The sequence below is a fragment of the Ochlerotatus camptorhynchus genome, unplaced genomic scaffold (assembly GCF_037179485.1).
Source record: "Ochlerotatus camptorhynchus isolate MF236.1 unplaced genomic scaffold, CSIRO-AGI_Acam_v1.1 ptg000176l, whole genome shotgun sequence".
Lineage (NCBI taxonomy): Eukaryota > Metazoa > Arthropoda > Insecta > Diptera > Culicidae > Ochlerotatus > Ochlerotatus camptorhynchus.
In genome coordinates, this window is record NW_027040666.1 from 5,708,030 (window position 1) to 5,733,777 (window position 25,748).

At 40.6% G+C, this 25,748-nt stretch overlaps 1 protein-coding gene across 1 annotated transcript in view; it reads right to left on the reverse strand.

Annotated features, from left to right (window-relative positions):
• Nucleotides 1-22,132, reverse strand: part of LOC135701758 (lachesin-like) — a 105,378-nt gene extending 83,246 nt beyond the window's left edge. Inside the window, exon 1 of the mRNA XM_065222685.1 lies at nt 20,505-22,132. Coding sequence (XP_065078757.1) covers nt 20,505-20,595 — 91 coding nt within the window. The 5' untranslated portion in view covers nt 20,596-22,132. The remainder of the gene's footprint in view (nt 1-20,504) is intronic.
• Nucleotides 22,133-25,748: the final 3,616 nt, after the last annotated feature.

Sequence of the window (25,748 nt, forward strand, 5' to 3'; positions counted from 1 at the left end):
AAAAAAAAATCTGGACGAGAATTTTTAGGGTTCATAACATTTGCTCTACTAATATTGAGAAATTAAATATAACTTTTTAGTAATATGTTATAAATAACTTATAATTAAAATGTATTCATGTTTGCTCATGATTCTAAATCTGACATATGAAAAAATGTTGTAAATAAGCGAAAACAATATATCAAGAAGACTCTCCCATTTTCTCATACGACCGATATGAGACAGGCACAATCGCGTCAACTGCTGCTCAAAGGTAAATTCTCTGATCGAATTGGATAGTAAAGGTTCAATCCCAGAAGAAAGGTTTGTGTATTTGCTCATTTTTCTATGCGTTATTTCCACCTTCACCCGAGTACAGCACTACTGTATCTGTCGCTTAAATTCTGGCAAAGTTGCCAGATATAAAGTCTTCCATATAAGGCTACAAATAGTTATAAATGTGTTATTTATCGGTAATTGAGTCATGCATTACCGAATTATAACATCTATTTAACAAGTACCTTCAAAAAGGTTGAATGCTACACAAACAACAATTCAACGGATTTATAACAAGATGTGTTCAAACCAATTAATATACAACTTATTAACAACTTAAAAAATACTAGAGCGGACCGGGAATCGTACCCAGTTGTCTCCAGCATGGTATTGCTTTATAACTGTGCATTTACCGATTGAGTTAAGGGAGAACCCCAATTCTACGACGTGTACAAAGAAAAGCTTAGGAATATTCCAAATGAATTGAAAACATATGCCGTGCCAGCACCATATTTTTCGTGGTTCCTATTGATTTCCTATCACTCTTTTTTTCATTGTATCTCGTTTTTCGCGACATGATTTCGATAAGTTTATAATACTGTTATCCCTAAAATGCGGAAGCTAATGTTCACAGTGGTAATTTTACGAAAATATTCATGACAAATTCTCGAAAAGTGCGGAGAGTAAGCCACCACGCAAAGTATGCTGCCTGTAAGGTTTAACGAAGTCAAAGAGAATTGTAGAGAAAATGCATTTTTTTTTGGATTTTATGTCAAGAGTGTTCTACAAAAAAATGTTGCAAAGTTCGGGATACAATTTGAAGAATATATGTGAACGTATTCTGAGGAGATCTCCAAGGGAAGTCAGCAAATAATTGTAAAGAAAAGTGTGTTGAATAATTTGTTAATAAACATAATAACAAAATTTTACGGTTATAAATTAACTCAATTATTTTTTCAAATACACCGAAAATTATTAGTTGTTATATACATATTAGATACTTTTTGTCAAATCGTTTGGCTATTTTTAGATAACGTTCGATAATTAGATAACATTCGACCAAGATCAATGTCCAAAAACAAAATAATTTCAACTGTTTCGAATTTAAAGTACTAAATTACAATATTTTTTATAAGCTTTCAATAGCCCAAATATAGCAACTTTGTGAACAAATTCCTTTTAAATATTGTGGTTAAATTCATCAGTGAATTGATCATTTGTAGGTACCTTTTTGGGAAAGTATATCAACATCATAAAGACAAAAAACTTTATCAGTTACATATTTGCCAATATTTCAGGAGATTTGAATTTAAAGTATCCCATAATACTGAAGATCAATGATATTTTGAATATTTAATAAGTCAAAACAATTAAATAACGATTGGTTAATAAATAACAGCGATACAATGCTTTTAATGACAATAACAATTAATGTGGCCCTGTTGTCCTTACTCGCACTGTATTTCACCCATTAGACGATTGGTAATGTTTAAATGTACGAAAATCAAAGCTCGAATTTTTATTGACGCTACGCTTTTAATCACCTAAAAACCATTGTTATACAGTTTATGTGACGCAAATACATCTAGAACATTGAGTTGAGGGCAGGCCTAAGGTTCCAGTAGGGACGTAGTAAATCCAAAGTCGAAGAATATCTGTTCTCAAATCGTTGTCCCAACCCAACCCGGGTAGAAAGAAATAGCAAATTTTAATATCATTAATTTAACATCATAAGATTCATCTCATTAGGCACGAGTTGCACTGCGTTTGCTAGTGCACTGTCTGCAAATCCTACCAGAATTGTAATGGGTAAAAAACGAAAATAAAAGCATATGTTGGATCGCACCATCGGTGCCGGGCTTTACGGCGTTTGAATATATAAAGCGTTACCAGTTAAAGCCCCGAAACCAAATCCGCCCCCCCCCCCCCCGCACGATGGTAGCGATGCGATCCACATTGTTTGTATCAAAGTGTTTTGTATGCATTTGTTATTGTTTACATTTTGTATGGTTGTTTTTATTTAGTTGTAAATAATTATTGTTAGTGAGTTTTATTGTTTAGTTTTAAAATTTAAGGAATTATTTTTGTAAATAGTTTAAGTTATTCGTTCCTCCTCTGAGCAGGCACGATGCCTCTTGGAGGCAATAAAACAGTAAACCAAGTGGTAATTGCAGTGTTTTAATTATACTCTGGAAAAGTCTTCGCCTTGCCGATTTTCATCACATCGTTAAAACACAACGTAGGGCCGCATCCTGGCCAAAACAGCATATATCAGTGTTTTTTGTCAGTGAACTACATTCCATCTTATTTTCATTTTAATAATTCTGTTGTGCGAAACTTAAAAATATGCATTCAAATGTTTTCAAAGAACACCATATTTTTTTCTGGATCGATTTGCATTGGTACCGGCGTAATTAACACATTTTAAATAACTTTTAAAAACAAAGTTCAAAGAATTAATCCTTACAGTTAAAAACCAGTAATATCAGCTGAGATAAATACTCTCTAGGACTATCCAAAAAAATATCAAAATAGCACAAAAAATCATGATGAGACGGCCTTCAGTACACCGATATCCTACTGTGAAGCGACATGCCTTTCCTTTTCTTGGGAAGCCGTCGTTCAAAAGATAGCAGTAGAATTTTATCAATTTTTCATTCTTGCTGGGAAACTCCTTTCTGCACGCTGGCTGTCGTTTTTTTTTTCGTGAGTTACACTCCGAACGCCACATCCAGCACAGTATGGGCAACGTCCTATTGTTTTCTTAGTGGAAATTTATTATCGTTTTCAGCATCTTTCTACCTCAGCAATACGTATATTTCAGAGACAATACAAAAAATGTATCATGGTACAAACGGCAGGTATTTCCATTGTCCTCCATCGATATTAATTTTACCTCTGGATCTTCGAATGAAATTAGTTTTGAAAGTGGGCAGGGTAAAATAAAGCCAACGATCCTCATATGGGTTGATCGCTAAAACACAAACTAGATGCAGTTTGTGATTTTCTACGTAAATAAGACTGAAGAAATATTATTGGCATGGTTCGCATAATGCCTGCGTTGGCATGGATGCATGAGGAATGTCCAGTTTATAAAACGGACACACTTTTTTATTTGTCTGCTTATAAGCAAAATAGAAAAATAGCAAACAAAATATTTGAAGTAGTCTGTAATATTTACGAAATATTAAATAACATGTGCTCTAAAATTCAATGTCACATAAATATAACAAGAGCAGACCACGTATATGGTCCTAGCAAGAAGAACGGTCGACTTGTTTCACGCTCCGTTAATTTGGAAGTTTTCTCGCTATTATCTGACGTAAATAATCAGTTTTTTCTCGCTTAGTGATTCCTGGCATAATTCCCGATAAATTTATCAAAAAGTGAGTTTTTTTTTCTGAGAAGAAAGTGTGTTTTCGGCATCATCGGAAGGAAAATTGTTTTTGCGATTGCCAATTCGCCAACCATTTTGCGCACCATCGGTGCGTGGTCACGCATACCTGTGCACACGGATCATCGTCATCGAGTGTCAGCATCTGCCTCCACATTCAAACCGCTCATCCATCTCGTGTGTTCAGCTGAGTGCCGAGCTTCATACAAGCACACACCAACGAAGACCGCCCGCACACGCGGATCGAAGATCATCAAAGCTGCGCGTCGCTCCGCTGCTGCTGTGTAAACGCTCGGTGGTAGTAGTATAGGATTATCAGATAAGTTTTTGTTCTTGTTTCTTTCTTTCTCCCATCAGTTAAATTTTAAGTTTGTGTTTCTGTGTTTGTATTTTTTTTTCTCGTGTATTGTGTCCGAGTAATTTTGATTATCGTTGCAGTGGTAGAGCGTTTTTCGCTCCCACTAGTACGGCAAAATGGACATTTTGTCGGAATACGAAATGGACGTTTTGTCGGAAGATGACACCACTTTGCCACGCGATAGCAAGAAGGGTCGAAAACGTCTGTCATCCCAGAAATCAGATGATGCCATCCCTGCTTCGTCATCTCAGTCTGGTAATGGACAGGGACAGATAAGCCCCCGATCGCGAGCCTACCCAGAAGACTCGACTGGCCCATGGGTTGTTTACTTTCAGCCCAAAAAGAAACCTTTGAATGTAATGCAAATTACTAATGATCTGACGAAGCGGTTCTCGGCCGTGACCGAAATCTCGAAGGTGAGGTACAATAAACTTCGCGTTGTCGTCTCTAACCTGAAACAAGCTAACGAGATTGCTGCCTCCCAGCTCTTTACACTCGAGTATAGAGTGTACATCCCAGCTCGTAATGTGGAGATCGAAGGTGTGGTCACCGAAGCGAGTCTGACCCCCGAGATCTTGGCGAAGCAAGCGGTTGGCCGTTTCAAGAACCCCTTGCTTCCCACGGTTGAGATACTGGAAGTCCAGAAGCTGAACTCAGTATCTTTCAGCGAGGGTAAAAAGAGCTTTACCCCCACAGACTCGTTTCGGGTGACCTTTTCTGGTTCAGCCCTTCCTCACTACACCGAGTTGGGAAAACTTCGGCTACCTGTGCGTTTGTTTGTTCCTCGGGTCATGAACTGCCAAAACTGCAAACAGTTGGGACATACGGCCTCTCACTGTGGCAGCAAGGCACGCTGTTCCAAATGCGGGGAGAAGCACGAGAATGGCGCCTGCACAGTCACTGCACCAAAATGCGTGTACTGTAAGGGAACTCCTCATGGTCTCTCATCGTGCCCGGTGTACAAACAACGCGGGGAGAAACTAGAACGCTCTCTTAAGGAGCGTTCCAGGCAGTCTTTTGCAGCAATGCTAAAAACAGCCACACCATCAACCAACGACAAAAATCCCTTTGCTGTTTTGTCTGATGACGAGTCTGACTCTGACTTGGCTGAGGAGGGAGTTTCTTTCAGTTTTCCGGAAGGTTCTGCACGGAAACGAAAACGCATCCGTTCGCGGAAAGTTGCAGATAAGGAACCCCGAATCAGCTTGCCCAAATCAAGGAGTGATGGAAAAAAGGAAGTTTCAACTCCTCCTGGTTTCCGCAGAACTGACTATAACCAGAACTTTCCATCTCTCCCGGGGACATCAAAAACCCCTGATGGCCCATTTTTAAGAACAGAAGCCCCTTCTTCATCCGGGTTGTTCTCATTTGATAAAATTGTGGACGATATTCTCAAGTACCTCAATATTTCTGATCCTCTCAAAAGCATTGTTCTGGCAATGCTTCCTTCTGTGAAGACCCTCTTGAAGCAATTGACATTGAAGTGGCCCCTCATTGCAGCAATAATTTCCTTCGATGGATAATTTTCCAAACGAGGTCGGGGATTTGATCACTGTTCTACAGTGGAATTGTCGAAGTCTCATTCCTAAATTAGATTCTTTTAAGTTTTTAATTCACAATAATGATTGTGATGCATTTGCTGTTTGTGAAACTTGGCTCTCTTCAGATATCGATCTTCCTTTTTATGATTTTAACATTATTCGACTGGATCGTGAGGATTCGCGTGGAGGAGGGGTACTTTTGGGGATCAAAAAGTGCCATTCTTTCTATAGAGTGAATCTTCCACAATTTCCAGGTATTGAAGTTGTTGCATGTCAGGCTATTATTAAAGGTAAGAGCCTTTGTATTGCTTCTGTTTATATTCCTCCTAGAGCCGTTGTTAGTCGAAAACAACTTTCAGATATCTGTTCGGTACTTCCTGCTCCACGGTTGATTATGGGAGATTTGAATTCCCACGGTACAGGCTGGGGGGAACTGTATGATGACAACCGTTCTACTTTGATATATGACCTCTGCGACAGCTTTAATATGACAATTCTTAACAATGGAGAAGTAACACGTTTGGCTGGCCCATCCTCGAATGGAAGTAGATTAGACCTCACACTTTGCTCTAACTCATTATCGTTGGATTACACGTGGAATGTGATCCAAGATCCCCACGGTAGTGATCACTTGCCGATCAAAGTTTCAGTTGCCAGTGGGTTCAATCCGTCGGAACCCGTTAACGTCGCGTACGATCTTACCCGTAATATCGATTGGACAAAGTTCAAGAATGTGATAGAAGATGCCCTAACGTCGGTAGAAGGGCTTCCACCGTTGGAGGAATATAACTTCCTCTCCAATCTGATCTTGGACAGCGCGCTTCAAGCTCAAACTCGGCCGGTTCCAGGAACGTCTTTCCGTAGGAAACCTCCTTCCCCTTGGTGGGACCACCAATGCACTGAGGTTTATCGTAAAAAGTCCGACGCGTTTAAGCTTTTCCGGAAACGTGGAACACCCGTACATTTCGAAGCGTACTCGGCTCTTGAACGCGAACTCAAGAGCCTCATCAAAGCCAAGAAACGCGGATACTGGCGGCAATTCGTGGACGGATTATCGCGCGAAACGTCGATGAATACGCTTTGGAATGCGGCGCGAAGAATGCGTAACCGGTCTTCGAACAACGAGAGCGAGGAGTACTCAGATCGTTGGATTCTCAAGTTCGCGCGAAAAGTATGTCCTGATTCCGTGCCGGCACAGATGATTCCTCGCGAAACGAGGAATTCGGTAGACGAGATCAGCCAGCCTTTTTCAATGCTGGAGCTCTCACTCGCGCTCCTTTCGTGTGGCAATTCGGCTCCGGGGGCTGATAGAATCAAGTTCAACTTGTTGAAAAACCTCCCAGACGTCGCTAAGAGGCGCATGTTGAACTTGTTTGGTCAGTTCCTGGAGCTTAATATTGTTCCGGATGATTGGAGGCGGGTGAGAGTTATAGCCATTAAAAAGCCTGGAAAACCCGCGTCAGATCACAATTCGTATCGTCCCATTGCGATGTTATCGTGTATTCGAAAATTGTTGGAGAAAATGATCCTTTTTCGCCTGGACAAATGGGTTGAGTTGAACCACCTACTCTCAGATACTCAATTTGGTTTCCGTAGGGGCAAGGGAACGAACGACTGTCTCGCGTTGCTTTCCACTGAAATTCAGTTGGCTTTTGCTAAAAAAGAGCAAATGGCTTCTGTCTTCTTGGATATGAAGGGGGCTTTTGATTCAGTATCCGTTGAAGTCCTTTCAGACAAACTCCACGCTTGTGGCCTTTCTCCATTAATTAATAACTTTTTGTACAATTTGCTGTCAGAGAAACATATGAGCTTTTCTCATGGAAACTCTACAACTTCACGATTTAGCTACATGGGTCTCCCCCAGGGCTCATGTTTAAGCCCCCTTCTGTATAATTTCTACGTCAGAGAAATTGACAATTGTCTAAGTGACAACTGCACGTTGAGACAACTTGCAGATGATGGCGTAGTATCTATGACAGGGCCCAAAGGGGTCAACCTGCAAGGACCCTTACAGGATACCTTAGACAATTTGTCTACTTGGGCTATCCAGCTAGGTATCGAATTCTCCACGGAGAAAACTGAGTTGGTCGTTTTTTCTAGGAAGCATAGCCCAGCACAACCAAAGCTTCAACTTTTGGGTAAACCGATCACTCATTCTATGTCCTTCAAATATCTTGGGGTCTGGTTCGATTCAAAATGCACCTGGAGATCCCACATTGAGTATCTGAAGCGGAAATGCCAACAAAGGATCAATTTTCTCCGAACAATTACCGGAACGTGGTGGGGAGCCCATCCGCAAGATCTTCTAACGTTGTACCGGACAACGATTTTATCGGTTTTAGAGTACGGTAGTTTTTGCTTCCAGTCGGCGGCTAAAACGCACATCATCAAACTGGAACGGATCCAGTATCGCTGTCTTCGTATCGCGTTAGGATGCATGCACTCGACTCATACGATGAGTCTCGAAGTGTTAGCGGGCATGTTGCCACTCTCTGATCGGTTTTCGGAATTATCCCTCAGGCTCCTCACCCGTTGTGAAATTATGAACCCACTGGTGATTGCAAACTTTGAGAAGCTTCTTGAGCTAAACCCTCAAACTCGTTTTATGTCATTGTACTACGTGTACATAACACAGGATGTCAGCCCTTCGCAGCATAATCCCTATCGTGTTTGCTTCTCCGACTTCGACAGTTCTGTTCATTTTGATTTATCAATGACGCAAGAGATTCGCGAAATCCCAGAGCATCATCGTTCCATGATTGCTCCGTCAATTTACGCTGCAAAGTTTGGCCAAGTTGATTCCGCAAGATCGTTCTTCACAGATGGATCACTAATAGAGGCGTCCGCTGGTTTTGGTATTTATAACGAATTTCATAGCGCCTCTCGAATGCTTCAAGCTCCTTGTTCCGTATATGTTGCTGAGCAGGCGCCAATACATTGTACGCTAGAAACGATCGCCTCACTTGCACCAGATCATTATTTTATTTTTACGGATAGTCTCAGTTCTGTCGAGGCTATTCGCTCCATGAGGCCGGTAAAGCACTCCTCGTATTTTCTGATGAAAATACGAGAGCTTCTAAGTGCTTTATCTTTAAGATCTTTTGTCATCACCTTTGCATGGGTCCCATCTCATTGCTCGATTCCGGGCAATGAGATGGCTGACTCACTTGCTAAGGTGGGCGCTATGGAAGGCGATATTTACGATCGACAAATCGCCTACGACGAATTTTTCTTCATTTATCGTCAACAGTCCCTCGCCAGCTGGCAAAATAAATGGAGTGAAGGGAGTTTGGGACGATGGTTATATTCAATCATCCCTAAGGTGTCGAAGTGTCCTTGGTTCAAGGGGTTGGATGTGGGTCGAGACTTCATTCGTATGATGTCTCGCCTCATGTCCAATCACTACTCGTCAAACGCTCACTTGTTCCGTGTTGAGCTGGGGGACAGTAATCTCTGTGAATGTGGACAAGGTTACCAGGACGCAGATCACATTATTTGGTCATGTGCTGAGCACCGTGGAGTCAGATCCGAGTTGTACGATTCCCTTCGGGCTCGAGGTAGACAACCTAATGTTCCAGTTCGGGATATTTTGGCTAGACGCGATCTGGAGTTTATGCAACTCATATATGTTTTCTTGAAGAATATTAACCATAGATTGTAAGTTTGATTAACCTTGTGTTTAGTTTGTGTTTTGTATGTGTGTGTGCATTTTTTTTTGTAGATTTGTTTCTGTAATAATTGTATAATTACAGAGTTGATATAACGTCGATAGGATTAAGTATTTGTTTTAGAAATAGTGAAATTTTTGAATCATAAATCATATTCCAAATCTCCTTTTCCCTCTCCCGATCCAAACAATTGTCATCCACTAACCTCGAGAAGACCGCGAGTAATCGGTTCCAATCCTTTAATTTTAGATTTAAGACATTTATAATGTATAAAGAAAATGATAACTTGGCTCTGTAAAGTTTATTCGAATGAGCCTGTACAAATAAAGTAATTAACAAAAAAAAAAAAAGACCACGTATATATGTTGATAGTTATTCATTCGACTGTTCCGATCGATTAAATGTGTTTCGCCAATAAAATAAACGATTTTGACTCCTCCAATGTAATCTTCTTGTGGTAGCGGATGCAACTTACCTATTCATAGTTCTAGTTTCTTTCTGGTGGCTGCGAACCAGAGAAGAAACTTTTCCCTTCACACAATAGTTTGCTATTGAATCTGATCGTCCACAAATATTTTTTATATAATTTTATTTCTGCTTAGGTTTAGATCTTTCCGAAGACCTTTTTTTCATACTATAAGCTCCTTTTCGAAAATTCACTCATGAGTTGAAGTCAAGGTTTAACGTTTCCATTTTTTTAAGCATCCAAGACTTTCTTCATAGGTCTTTTCTAAATAATATTAATTAATTTTGGCATTCTTCCCTTTAAGCTTTCTCCACAACATTATTGAATTTTGCTGCAGAAAACTCTAAAAATAATCATGTTTAATAATTTGGCATTCAATTTACAATTTTCTCTGCATTCTTTTTTTTTTCCTTTGGTTTGTTTTTTTCCGTCGATCTTGTTTTCCGTGCTGAGCACCAATGCTACCGACGTGCCAGGAAGGCAGCTCCCACACCTGGACCCTACCTATCGACCCATCAACTCATGAACCGGGGACCAACGGCTTTACTTCCCATCCGAAGGAAGGCGTGATCAGAGATGTTATGCCTCAGAAAATCCCGGCGGTGCCGACTGGGATTGAACCCAGGCCTGCTGGGGTGATAGGTAATCACGCTTACCACTACACCACCGGCGCCGTTATTCTCTGCATTCTTAAACATTATCGTTTTAATTTGCTTCAATTATTCTGCATAGTTCTCTTTAAAATTCCTTTGGAATGTTAAACATAAGTTTTTCATAATTCCCGTAATTAATATTCTCACAAATACCCTCAAAACATAGAAATAATTTATTAATCATTCATCTAGAGTTATTCTTCGAACTCCTCTAAGGATTTCTTTGGATATCGTTTAATTATTCTCTAAAAATAGACATGCATTTTCATTTGTACATTTTAGTGTACCGTAGAAATTTCAACAGCATTGTAGGATTTCTTGGCAGTAAACATTTATCCAGACAACATTTGAAAATTATTCTACAATTCACTATAAATTCTTTCTTCACAACACATGCTAATTTCTTACAATAATTATTAAACTTTCTCTGAATAATTTTCAAAAGTCCCATCGAATATTTCTTTCATTAGCTTGGTATATGCTATAGCATTTCCTTAAATTTGACGTCATATTTTTCTAGAAAATCATGTAAAAAATTTTCTTGGTATTCTGCCTAGAATTAAATCCATAAAATCTTAAACTTAAGAGCAGTTGGGAACTTAAGCCTGTCCAAAGCCAACAGTAAGAAATCTCAGGATGAGCAGGAAGGTCAACAGCTTTTGTTTTCCTCTATTCGGGACCTAACACGACTGCGACCAGTAATTTGATCTATTGTAGTACATCCCGTGTCCTTAGTTTAGTGCATGTCGTATTACTCCATCACTATTGAGCAATGATTTTTTTTATAATTACTTTATTTGTACAGGCTCAATCGAATAAACTTTACAGAGCCGAATTATCCTTTGCGTTATACATTATTACTATCTTAAATGTAAAGTTAAAGGAACTGGACCGAGTACTCGCGGTTGTCTCGAGGTTAGTGGAGATTTACAATTTTTTGGAAGGGAAAAGGGAAGAAGGAGGTTTGAAATGTGGTTTACGATACAACTATTTAATTAATCCTAAAGCATGAAATTATTCTATTCATCTTGAAAACAAACATTGAAAAAAAAAACCCCTCACGTACAAAATACAAACTAAACACAAGGTTAATCAAACTTACAATCTAAGGTTAATATCCTTAAAGTAAACATATATGAGTTTCATAAACTCCAGATCGCGTCTAGCCAAAATATCCCAAAATTGAGCAATGATGATGTATTCGATTTTTAAAGTTGGCATTCTTGCATTTATCGCAAGGATCCGACTTTAATTGAAATATCCCACTATTTATACCCTTCGGAGTGTTGAAACACCCTCCAAAGGCGCGCGCCTCTTTGTCAGTCAAAATTGGATTCCTTAGCAACAAAAATAAGGAAAGAACCCAAGTCTTAACCACTTCAAAGTAGGGAACAACGAACAGAAGATTAGGAATCACATAGATGAAGACTAACTAGCTCATTTTTCCTTGTTTCAAGATCATCCTCGATGGACAAAGCCGAGTCTTGTCACTATCAACAAGGCATAAAAAGTAACAAGGACTAAGATGTGTTCCTTGGATTACTGAAAAATCCTGTTCCCCTAGTTTGAAGTAGCCAGGACTAGGAATCGGTGGCAGATCTTACATCCCGTAACATACCATGAAAAGGAGATCTACCCACGCTACGGGGCAAGGTCAATAGCTTGGTAGAACCGAAACGACGGAGGTGAATAAAAAAGAAGGTTGATGCTCTGCAAAAAGGAGTCTACCATATGACGGGTACTACAAATGCCCAGCATACAAAAGGTGATGGCAGGCCAAAAGTAATGGAGGTAGCCCAAATAAATCTAAAAAATTGAAATGCTGCACAGCAACTGTTGTGGCAGAGACGAACCACCTACTCTCAGATACTCAATTTGGTTTCCGTAGGGGTAAGGGAACGAACGACTGTCTCGCGTTGCTTTCCACAGAAATCCAGTTGGCTTTTGCTAAAAAAGAGCAAATGGCTTCTGTGTTCTTGGATATTAAGGGGGCTTTTGATTCAGTATCGGTTGAAGTCCTTTCAGACAAACTCCACGCTTGTGGCCTTTCCCCATTAATTAATAACTTTTTGTACAATTTGCTGTCAGAGAAACATATGAGCTTTTCTCATGGAAACTCTACAGCTTCTCGATTTAGTTACATGGGTCTCCCCCAGGGCTCATGTTTAAGCCCCCTTTTGTACAATTTCTATGTCAGAGAAATTGACAATTGTCTAAGTGACAACTGCACGTTGAGACAACTTGCAGATGATGGCGTAGTATCTATGACAGGGCCCAAAGGGGTCAACCTGCAAGGACCCTTACAGGATACCTTAGACAATTTGTCTACTTGGGCTATCCAGCTAGGTATCGAATTCTCCACGGAGAAAACTGAGTTGGTCGTTTTTTCTAGGAAGCATAGCCCAGCACAACCGAAGCTTCAACTTTTGGGTAAGCCGATCACTCATTCCATGTCTTTCAAATATCTTGGGGTCTGATTCGATTCCAAATGCACCTGGAGATCCCACATTGAGTATCTGAGACGAAAATGCCAACAAAGGATCAATTTTCTCCGAACAATTACCGGAACGTGGTGGGGAGCTCATCCGCAAGATCTTCTAACGTTGTACCGGACAACGATTTTATCGGTTTTAGAGTACGGTAGTTTTTGCTTCCAGTCGGCGGCTAAAACTCACATCATCAAACTGGAACGGATCATGTATCGCTGTCTTCGTATCGCGTTAGGATGCATGCACTCGACTCATACGATGAGTCTCGAAGTGTTGGCGGGCATGTTGCCACTATCGGATCGGTTTTCGGAATTGTCCCTCAGGCTCCTCACCCGTTGTGAAGTTATGAACCCACTGGTAATCGAAAACTTTGAGAAGCTTCTTGAGCTAAACCCTCAAACTCGTTTTATGTCATTGTACTACGTGTACATAACTCAGGATGTCAGCCCTTCACAGCATAATCCCCATCGTGTATGCTTCTCCGACTTCGGCAATTCAGTTAGTTTTGATTTATCTATGACGCGGGAGATTCGTGGAATCCCAGAACATCATCGTTCCATGATTGTTCCGTCAATTTACGCTGCAAAGTTTGGCCAAGTTGATTCCGCAAGATCGTTCTTCACAGATGGATCACTAATAGAGTCGTCCGCTGGTTTTGGTATTTTTAACGAATTTCATAGCGCCTCTCGAATGCTTCAAGCTCCTTGTTCCGTATATGTTGCTGAACTGGCGGCAATACACTATACGCTAGAAACGATCGCCTCACTTGCACCAGATCACTATTTTATTTTTACGGATAGTCTCAGTTCTGTCGAGGCTATTCGATCCATGAGGCCGGTAAAGCACTCCTCGTATTTTCTCATGAAAATACGAGAGCTTCTGAGTGCTTTATCTTTAAGATCTTTTGTCATCACCTTTGCATGGGTCCCATCTCATTGCTCGATTCCAGGCAATGAGAAGGCGGACTCACTTGCTAAGGTGGGCGCTATGCAAGGCCGACAAATCGCCTACGCTGAATTTTTCTTCATTTATCGTCAACAGTCGCTCGCCAGCTGGCAAAATAAATGGAGTGAAGGGAGTTTGGGACGATGGCTATTCTCGATCATCCCTAAGGTGTCGAAGAGTCCTTGGTTCAAGGGGTTGGATGTGGGTCGAGACTTCATTCGTCTGATGTCTCGCCTCATATCCAATCACTATTCGTTAAACGCTCACTTGTTTCGTGTTGGGCTGGGAGACAGCAATCTCTGTGAATGTGGACAAGGTTACCAAGACGCCGATCACATCCTTTGGTCTTGTGCTGAGCATCGTGGTGTCAGATCTGAGCTGTGCGATTCCCTTCGGGCTCGAGGTAGACAACCTCATGTTCCAGTTCGGGCTATTTTGGCTAGACGTGATCTGGAGTTTATGAAACTCATATATGTTTACTTTAAGAATACTAACCTTAGATTGTAAGTTTGATTAACCTTGTGTTTAGCTTGTGTATTGTGCGTGTAGTTTTTTTTAATGTTTGTTTTCAAGATGAATAGAAATAAGTTTATGTTTTAGGATTAATTAAATATTTGTATAATAAATCATATTTCAAACCTCCTTCTCCCTTTCCCCATCCAAAAAATTGTAAATCTCCACTAACCTCGAGACGACCGCGAGTAATCGGTTCAATTCCTTTAACTCTAGATTTAAGACATTAATCATGTATAATGCAAATGATAACTCTGCTCTGTAAAGTTTATTCGATTGAGCCTGTACAAATAAATTAATATAAAAAAAAACTGTTGTGGCAAGCCGACACCGGGTGATGTAGTGGTAAGCGTGACTGCTTTCTCACCCCAATGGGCCTGGGTTCAACTCCAGCCGAGGTCGGTAGGATTTTTCGGTGGCTCTTTCGAGAGATAATGCAGATCAAGTCAAACTGTTTTAAAGAACTGTGGCGATACGCTGTTATCAACCCCAGAAGCGACGCATACCGATTTGGGATGGTTTTTATATCTTTATTAAGGAGACTTTCAGGCCTGGGCTGGTTCGTCTCCGGAACAAAGAGTCGGGATGGTGAAGATCAGAGGTTCAACGACGGCCGTTGACAAGCTGGAAATTATCGTGGAGAGACTTTTCCCGAAGTACGACCCAACATCCTGGCCACCTACACCATACGGTGAGGAAGAGGGATACAACGCTGAAGGTATGCAAGTATCCAACAAATAACTCGTAGCAGTGGCGAAAGGATTGAAGGTGAAGAAAACTCCTGGTCCGGATGGAATCTACATCGTGGAAAATACAAAAGCTTGTGTTGCTGCTGAATGCCGCTGGGGGATCCAGTATCGCATATGCCTATATTCCTGCTGAATACACTCGGAAAGCTCTTGGAGCGGATCATCCTCAATAGACTGATGAAATGCACGCTTGTCAGTGGTCGAGAGAGCCGAGAAAGCGTCCAAACAGAATCAAAGAAGAGATCGATATTGCACAGTGATAACGATCGACGTCAAGAATACGTTCAACAGCGGCAGCTGGGAGTCCATTGCCGATACGCTACATAGAGAGATTTTCTGACTACCTGTGCAGGATCCTGAGGGGGTATTTCCATAGCCGGGTTCTGATCTACGAAAAAGGTAAATAGACATAGATTGATTAGGATGACGGCGTGTGTTCCACAAGGCTCCTTCCTTGGTCCAACGCTCTGGAACGGAATTTACAACGGCTTGCTGACACTCATGCTGTTCAAAGGAGAAATATCGTTGGTTTTGTGGACGACGGCGTCTTAACGGTTTCAGGAAGAGGTGAACATTTTGGCGACCGAGGCGATCGATACGGTTGGAAACTTGATGCAAGAAGCGAAACTCCAGATAGCCCACCACAAAATGGAAGTGATATTGGTCAGTAACTGCAAAGTGGTGCAGCGGGCAGAAATCACCGTCGAGGAGCACGCAATAACCTCAACAGCTGAAACACCTGGAGGTGATGATCAGCGACCGGCTAAACTTCAATATCTACGTCAAATACGCCTCCGAGATTGCAGCGAAGTCCATCAACGCGGTAGCCAAAATCATGCCGAAAAACTCTGGACGACTTCTGGCTAGTGTATCTACACCGATACTGAGGTATTGAGGTTCAGCCTGGGTTGCAGCACTAGAAACCAAGCAGAATCTAAGAAAACTGAACAGTATGTACCGACTCATGTCCATGCGAGTCGTGAGCGTATACTAAACCATCTCGTCGGAGTCAGTATGCGTTATCGCCTGTCCCTATCGGCATCACCCTGGGGGAGGATAGTGAATCGCGGAGAGATACCAAGGAGTACGAAAATTTGTGAAAGCGGAGTCGTTGGCCAAGTGGCAACAGGAATGGGATATGGCGGGAACGGTGGATGGACTCATAGGCTAATACCGTTTTTTCGACATGGGTGAACAGGAAGCATGGAGAGGTAAATTTACACCTGACGCAGTTTCTGTCTGGTCACGGTTGCTTCAGGAAGTAAGTACTTGCATCGGTTCGGACACGCAACTTCACCCCGCTGTCAGGAGTGTGGTAATGGGCACGAAACGCCGGAGCAGGTGGTCTTAGACTGTCCTCGATTTGAAGCAGTGTGAAAAGAGATGCCTGCCCTTAGCTCAGAGAATGTCGTCAAGGAAATGTGTCGATAGGAGGGCTTCTGGGATGCTGTCAGCAGGATTGTCGGAGCTGCAACGTAAGTGAAGAAACGATCAGCGAGCTAACAACGCCAGCTGGTGCTGGGCTTATGAGAGGTGCATGAGCACGCAGATTATATATTTGGCCCACTAACATTTAACATTCTACATTTGCCACTGGGTTTAAAAATATAAGAAACATTAAACTCCTGTAACAAGGTTACACATGTAAAAAAATAATATAATCCCACCCAACCCCATTAAGATTACTATTTTCACTAGAACAAATCGCGTTCCTAGTCTCTGGACTTGAACCGGTAAGAAATTTCAGGCGAGGAATGTCTAATGATGACGGGTAGGTAGAGTTTATGTCACCGGAAAAACTCTTGCGAGTGAATATAATGGGACACGAACTCTGGCAGGATACATTTCGGTTCGAGACTGCACAACTAACATTTTCAACTTTATAAGCCAACTTGTCCAGCGATCCAGGAACATCGGGTGAAGGTTGAGTAAGCGCTTTTCAAGTTCACACACAACAAAACAGCAGGATAACAGCTGTATAGAAGCGTAAATAGATACGCAATAAGAGCTTGTCCCAACCGTCACAACAGCCATAAGTAGCTGACTAAATTCGCCAGATTTGCTTGTATAGAGGTTGACTAAAGGTTTTCTCATCTCGTGTAACATATGAATACAGCTTGTAGGCTATATAAATGAAATGAGTAAAGCGTTAACATTGCGAAAATTGTTAGTTGGGTAGGTCGTCAAAGCACACGACTTTCGAATTGTCTAAGCTGAACTGCGTTACCGATCACACGGCCAAGGATTGTGAAGGCAAAAATACAGCTAAAGAAGCCATTGTGGAAAATGTGAGTACGCTTGTAATTTCTGAAAAGTATGAAAATTATAAACAAATATTTCACGGTGAAATGTTTGAAGGAACTAGCCCTTCAAACAAGGGTGTACCCCTCGGATCGTGGATCCAGAACGACCTAGCAAAGAACGGATCCCTTCATTGAGGACGACTCCTATTGGGGTCACTGATCACTGGTCACTGGTCACTGGTTGGACTGATCGGTGTTGGAACAAACGGTTCACTCCGTCACAAATAAACGCCATCTGCACGTCAGCCACGTGCATTACACGTCAGAACGTGTAGTGAATTCATCCTCCCGTACCTCATCAGAAGCTCAACGTAGTGAGGCGTAATGCACGTTGCACGTGGAGTGGTGTAATACATTAGCAAAGCCACAATCTTCCTACACGACCAGTGATACAAGGCATTGCCAAAGCGTAACCACGGACACATGTCACTACCACCAGCATCGCAGAAGTTAGGATAGAACAGACAAATAAACCCTATTTGATGCACCCCCTTACTAACCCTATTTAAATAATAAACACGTGAAACGCATCTATCAGTCAATTATTAGATAACTCTTGGCCCTAGAGGTTGGCATTAACGCTCGAACATGTGAAAGAGTGTCGAAAGGGTTTAATTGGTACTATCGCGTGAACGTTGTAATTTTCCCCGCAAAACTTCAAAGGAAACCTCGCTTACTGATTTGAAGTTTTAATTTTCGGAATTCGCAACCGCTTTTCCCGCCTTTTGTTATTATCATTACTCGCTCTGAGGTCCCAGACCTGGAACGGGTCTGTTTGAGCATCTCGCTTTCTTCACGATATACTCATCTACCTGGCACTTAAGTGAGGTCAGTAATAATTTCCTTGTCCAAGACACCCGATCCTTTACACTCCGTCATTGCAAATAAATACTTCAAAAATACTACTCGTTTAGGCAATTGCATGTCACACGGAGCAAGGTTATTCACCAGTTGGTGGAACTTTTTGTAACAGACAATGTCGATACTGGTCTACTGGATGTTCTCAAGTAACGATTGTATGTTTATCAAACCCTTGTAGAAAATGATTTTGACTCTACGAATTCTTTAAAACAGCAATAAAACTTGAAATGTTCTTTGGGTTCTGTGTTGTTCATTGTTGTTGTTAAGTGTTCAGGTCATTCAATGCCAAGTGATCACAATCATATGCAGAATTGAAATCGACCTGTTTGTATTTGATCAAAAATTAAAAGAATATACTTATTTTGGGTCAAAATATTGAAAACTCATTTGATTGTGCTGGTTGGAACGCACCACCAGGGGGTGGAAACTAACGATTTTAAATTGATTCACTGCTTGAGTAGCCTGTTGGTCCCAAGTACTTCTATGGCGTACCCCATTCTAGTTGAAATTCTATTACTACACTATGTTTGTTTTGATTCGCTATGAAAGTTTGACAGATAACATCAGGAGTGTGTGGATTCATGCAGAACATGCAGGGGTGAGTGAAATAGCTTGGGACTGCTTGGGACCGTTGTTCTGGTACTGAGTGAGCCAAAAATAATAATGATTTTCTTCGGGACCCAGTGGTCTTAGAGTTACCTCTATGGCACCACTGCAGTGCACTGATCAGGCGCCCATCCCTTTTCTAAATTTTTCAAAGACATGCTATTTTAGTACTAACATTTGAAAATGGCGCAAAAGCCATTTGTAAACAAATGGTTTGTGGGCCCTTTACTCGCTACTCGAAGTACACCCACGCAAACCAACAGCATCGTCAGGAAGGGGAAGATTTCCCCTACCCGATGCAGCTGTTGTGTTGCGTGGGTGAACTTCGAGTAGCGAGTAAAGGGCCCACAAACCATTTGTTTACAAATGGCTTTTGCGCCGTTCTCAAATGTTAGTACTGATTTTCAAACGTCAATATCTTCGTGCCAAATTGAGCTACAGAAAAATAATATATATTTTGGAAGGGTTGCGAACTAGGTAATTTTCACAAAAGTAATAAAAAAACGCATTTTTCACTAGCTAAATGGATTTTTTTTTTCCGATTTCAAAGAGGAATCGAGTTCTCCAAATTTTGTTCAGTCTAGAAAATTCATCAACCCAAAGTAAAATGTGCCGTTGCTGAGATATGGCGTTTTGAAATAATATAGTGTAATATATTATTGTTATCAATAAACAGAGGAAGCACGAAGAACCGTCTAATTTTACAAATACATCTGCATTCAAATGTCACATGATTGTGATTTTTACGTAATTATTTTAACGAATGTAACATTATTCTACTGACATAAAATAAGACTTTTAAATACTCAATGCTTCAAAACGCTAAATTTGAATGAATTTGGTTATGATCTGGATATCTCAAACAAACTTTAATGTTCTTCCGGAAATCCATATCGTAACCACATTCTTTCAAATTTAGCCCAGTTCTTGGTGACCTCAATACAAATCTAAAGAGCAGTGGAGAGCACTTGCTTGTGATCTGCCGTATAAACTTGACCCACCCTAATATGTTTGTTGGTAAAGACAGATTTGATCTTTGAAAACCTATTCATAGTTTAAAGATTTCCATTCACAACGGATTAGAGCAGATTATCATAAAAATGAGATCTTTTCTCAAGTTATGTTCATAGTATGGCCCTTAACGATTGGGAAGTCACGATTGAAACTACTTATGTTTGAATTATTCTCCAAACTGATATTGAATGGACTGATAATCTGTTTGGCATAGAATAGGGACAAATGACAGCAATCTTGGGTTGTGTTGATATGACCTATACGAAAGTAAAGGTTGAGAATAGATTATTTGATGCTAATCCTATCCTCATTTTCTAATTCAATTGAATCAACAAACATAACAAAGAAATCTATTTTCACACATTCGTACAAACTCTGTTACCTACTGAGATATGTCTCATTCGTTGGAATATAAACCAATCTGCAAATTCTATTTGAGTTTGTAAATCTGCAGAATATTATCATGATCATCATCATCATCATGCTCGTCATCAAAGCAAGTAAATCACATTTTGAAATTACGATTAGAATGCAAACACACAAAGCTTCAATCCCCTTCCATCGCCAACTGGAGCTATTCACTGTTGATGATCTATATCGGTAGAATGTATGTACGTATCAACATAGATATAGGTAGAGGAATACTACTTTGCATGTTCAAGTGTCGGTATGTAGGGAGCGTTTCTTACCTTCCTCGCTGTGCGTGCTTGTGATGAGAAATCCATTTAAAATCAGTAAAACACTTGCAAGCAGCATTGCACTCGATTTTAATGCTTTCATGCCAACACTCGAGCAGACCCTTCCTTTCCTGTTGGGGAGTTTTTTTTTCCTTTCCTCGTGTGGGGTAGGAGCAGAAACTCTAAGCTGTTGAGTACGTACTTAAGTAGAACGTTGTGTAGGTTGGCGAGTATGATCGTACTTAAGCGAATATCGTAGTTATCCGAACTCTTTCCCGTGGCAGCATACCACACAATCTTTAGTTCTGGTCCCAGTATTTGCACGTTTGCAAGTGAACCTGATGAGTAGTACCGGCGGTTCCTCCTCTAATGACGACGATGATGATGGCGTTGTTGCTGCTAGTGGTGGTTCTACCACGGTGAAGGATAAGCAACCATACTATCCAAATTGTGTGAATGGTTCTGGATTTCGGTGCACCAATCCAAGACGAAGTAAAACAGAACCAGTGCCAGAATTGAGACAGAAAGTGCGAACGAGTGCAGGAAAAATAAAACACTTTGAATTTTCTCACTTCACTTTATCCTTGCATAATAAATATTTCTCTCTCACACTTTCCGACGGCAGCTGGCAGTAGGATTGGAGCCGACAATGCCGTCTGTGGATTGTCGATGGGTGACGGGGGAAGGTGCTTCCGGTTCTCATTCAAGAAGGGAGCAATGAATGCGGGGTGGAGATATTTCCTTTCCGTTTTATTTTCTGCTTTCGCTTGTTCTACCGGTTTTTACACTTTTGGTTTTCTTTGTTTGAAATGTTTTTATTGCCGATTGTCACGAAATTGTACTTTCCACAAAAATTTATTACATTATTACCCTCTTCGTCGTATCTTCTCGTATTGGTGGTTGCCACAACAAGTAGATGGACCCCTCGTTCCGAACATAACACACACTGAATGAATGCACGACGAGAACGACACCACGCGCGATGAGCACTAGGAAGGAAATGTTACATCTAGATGGTGCAAAGCCTTGCTGGCACCCTGCTCTCCGTAGCTAATGACTGGCAGAGGGTGACGACGAGCGGTTCATATTCATTCATCCACTTAGCAAATTCGTCATCTATTTCGTGTGGCGGTTGATATGAGACTGTTTGGTTTCCTTTCCTTGATATCAGACAGCCGACGAGTGAGGGCAAATTCATTATTTAGATTTGATTATAATTAATTCCTTCCTCCGATTTTCACCTAGAACTTATGAAATTACCATAATCGCACACCGAAATCAATTTTCCCGATAACGAACGCGTCAATTTATTTAACGTGGTGGTTCACTTTTCTTGTTGGTTCTTCTCGGAAACTCCCAAAATAGAGGTTACGCTAACAAAGTCATTCAATAAGCTGCACTGAATTCTTCTGTTATTGTTTTGTTGTTTTTTATTCGATTAGATTTGAACAATCCACACCGGTCGCGTTTCAGGCGCAATCCCAATTCGCCGCACGTTATCTCATCGTATGCGACTCATTCTATCGATGGGAACGATCCCATCCACGCGCCAGCTGGTAAAATAAACAAACATGAAATCATTCCGTCCTTGTTCGCGGCACAATACTATATTCACTCATTTTTTTTTATGAACCCAACTTGGAAACACCACCCAAAAGTGCAATGCCTAGATCCAAGGCATCCAGTCAGTGAAGTATCCGTACCAAACTAACGCAAAACACACCAGCTGCTCAACCGAATTTAGTATCCGAGCTAAAACATAAGACAACCGGCTTAGAATCAAACCGACCAAACGAAGCCTTACGATAGGACTAAGCGAAAGTAGTCTAATACAACTGCTTTTGTAACGATAAAACACATGATTATCGTCGGTTGGCATCCGAAGATAGAAGCCTTCGGTCAAAGTTCATCAGGAGGGGGATGACTGAATACTCATGCGCTGTGCTTCCCATTCACTATACCGAGTTCATTTATGTCGACTGTGATGTGCATTTTCAAACGTTACTCTCTCAAAATTGTTTATTCCCTGCAGTATGCGATGGCAGCCTACGATTCAGTTCGAATATTTAATCAATAGACACTAACCAGGGAAAATGGATGTAATGTCGGCCTAAATGGCCCTAATTTGGGCCCATGCATAAATTCAGCAATCGACTAACTTTTCAATAGCGACCAAAAATATCCATTGGTACTGTCCCAACTACGCGTTCATCTAGATAAAATTGATAAATAGCCGATTTTTAGGGATGGACCCAATCTTAGATCCATAGGCCAACATTAGAGCTATTTCCTCTACTAACCTAGTACCTGTGTCGTCATTTATCTCAAAAGTGGTCAAAAATATCAATAATTTAGTTAGCGTTTATGAATGCAGAAGAGATCATTTAGACACGCTTGTCTTAACGGGTTTCCAGGTTTTCCAAGAATTTGAACTCAATCTACAGCAATGCCCCGGAACGACGGGAATGTGTGTGTGTGTGTGTGTGTGTGCCTGTGAGTGAGTGTGTGTGTGTGTCTGTGTGTGTGTGTGTGTGTGTCTGTGTGTGTGTGTGTGTGTGTGTGTGTGTGTGTGTGTGTGTGTGTGTGTGTGTGTGTGTGTGTGTGTGTGTGTGTGTGTGTGTGTGTGTGTGTGTGTGTGAGTGTGTGTGTGTGTGTGTGTGTGTGTGTGTGTGTGTGTGTGTGTGTGTGTGTGTGTGTGTGTGTGTGTGTGTGTGTGTGTGTGTGTCTGCGTGTGTGTGTGTGTGTCTGTGTGTGTGTCTGTGTGTGTGTGTATGTGTGTGTGTGTGTGTGTGTGTGTGTGTGTGTGTGTGTGTGTGTGTGTGTGTGTGTCTGTGTGTGTGTGTGTGTGTGTGTGTGTGTGTGTGTGTGTGTGTGTGTGTGTGTGTGTGTGTGTGTGTGTGTGTGTGTGTGTGTGTGTGTGTCTGTGTGTGTGTGTGCAATCCTCTATCCCTCACCCAGCCGGGGGCGTTGGACAAGCAGAACTGCGAATAATTTGATCAAATCTCATGCTCCGTAATGGTGCCCTTTATGTTGTGAAGACTAGCACTTTGCCATCAATGCTGACTTTACTTCTGAAGAAATCATAACAAATAAGCACAAGGAATTCGAAAATGTCTGGGTCAAAGCACGTATTGCCGGTGAAATACACATTTTTTCTTCTGTGTATTTTCCACCTAAACATGCCCACAAGCAGTCTTTTGAACTATTTTTTCAAATTGTTGAAACTATAATGTCAAATATGGAACCAGAAGTAAAACTGCATATTTATGGCGACTTCAATCAACGAAACGCAGACTTTATTACAGACATTGAAAATGAATCATTTTTACTCCCGGTCGTAGGTGAAGACGAAACATTGCAATTATTATTCGACAAAATATCTTATTTTGGTCTTAATCAAATAAACCATGTAAAAAATCAACAAAACTCATATTTAGACCTTCTATTTACAAATTGTACTGAAGACTTCTGTGTGGATACATCATTAGCACCTTTATGGAAAAATGAAGTGTTTCACACAGCAATTGAATACTCAATCTTCGTACAAAATTCTTCTTCCTCCAGCGACTGGGAATACGAAGAAGTGCCGGAATACCATAAAGTAAATTACGAAGAAGCCAAACGTAGACTATGTACAATAAATTGGCAAAATTTAATAAGTATTGAAGGAAATGTCGATACTGAAGTAGAAAAATTTCACTCAATTCTTCAAAGCCTAATTTTAGAAACTGTACCATAAAAAAAAAAAAAAAAACACAAAACAATAAACTACCCGCATGGTTCAATCCACAACTGAAAAATTTAAAGAATAAAAAACAGAAAGCTCATAAACTATACAAAAAAGAAAAAACTGAAACCAATTTGCGAAACTATCACAACTTATGCAACCAATTAAGTACAGCCATCAACTCTGCATATGAGGACTATAACCGCAAAGTCGAAAATGAAGTCAAATCATGTCCTAAGAACTTTTTTAATTATGTAAACACGAAATTAAAAAGCAGCAATTTTCCTTCGCGAATGAATTTGGATGCAAATGTAGGTGAGAATTCTTCTGAAATTTGCAATCTCTTTGCAAATTTCTTCCAAGAAGTATACACCACATTTTCCGAAGAAGATCGTGACCGCGATTTCTTTGCATTCATTCCTGAAATTTCTAAAAACATCTCTGTCAACCAACTTTCTCAACATGAAGTCCTCAATGCACTAAAAAACTTAAACGCGTCGAAAGGGTCTGGACCTGACGGCATCGCACCCATATTTTTGAAAAACCTTTCTGAAGAACTCGCATTTCCTCTAGAGCGTCTTTTCAACATGTCTCTGAAAAATGGAAAATTCCCTGAAATTTGGAAATCATCTTATTTGGTACCTATTTTCAAATCAGGTGCAAAATCAGACATTCGAAATTATCGTGGTATTGCTATTATTTCTTGCATTCCAAAACTTTTTGAATCAATCGTAAACGGCAATATTTTTCAGCAGGTGAAAAATCTAATTACAAGTAAACAGCACGGCTTTTTTAAAGGTCGCTCAACTACCTCTAATCTTCTAGAATATGTATCTTTCATTATTAAAGCGTTGGACAGTGGCAAGCACGTTGAAGCGCTATACACCGACTTCAGTAAAGCATTTGACCGCATCGACATACCATTATTAATCCTCAAATTGCAGAAAATAGGAATGGAGCCTGGACTTTTGAATTGGCTTCAATCATACCTAACACATCGTAAACAAATAGTTCGCTTTCAAAATAAACTTTCAGAGCCAATTTCAGTCACCTCTGGGGTACCCCAGGGTTCTCATTTAGGCCCACTTCTTTTTATTTTGTACATAAACGACATTTCCTACATATTTAAAAAAATAAAATTGCTTGTATATGCAGACGACATGAAGCTCTTTATGGAAATAAGTAATTCTAGCGATGCAGAAGAATTCCAGAATGAAATCAATATATTCCACACCTGGTGTAGTAAAAGTCTACTTAAACTGAACGTAAAAAAATGTACTGCAATAGCATTTAGCAGAAAAATTGAAACACCGCATATTGAAATATCATTAGGCAACCAAATAGTAGAAAAAAGCAAAATTGTAAGAGATCTAGGTGTAATCCTAGACTCCAAACTAACTTTTATAGAACATTATAATACTATCATTAGTAAAGCAAACAGAATGCTAGGCTTCATCAAAAGGTTCAGTCATAATTTCGAAGACCCATACACTATTAAGCTATTATATACCACATATGTAAGGCCAATT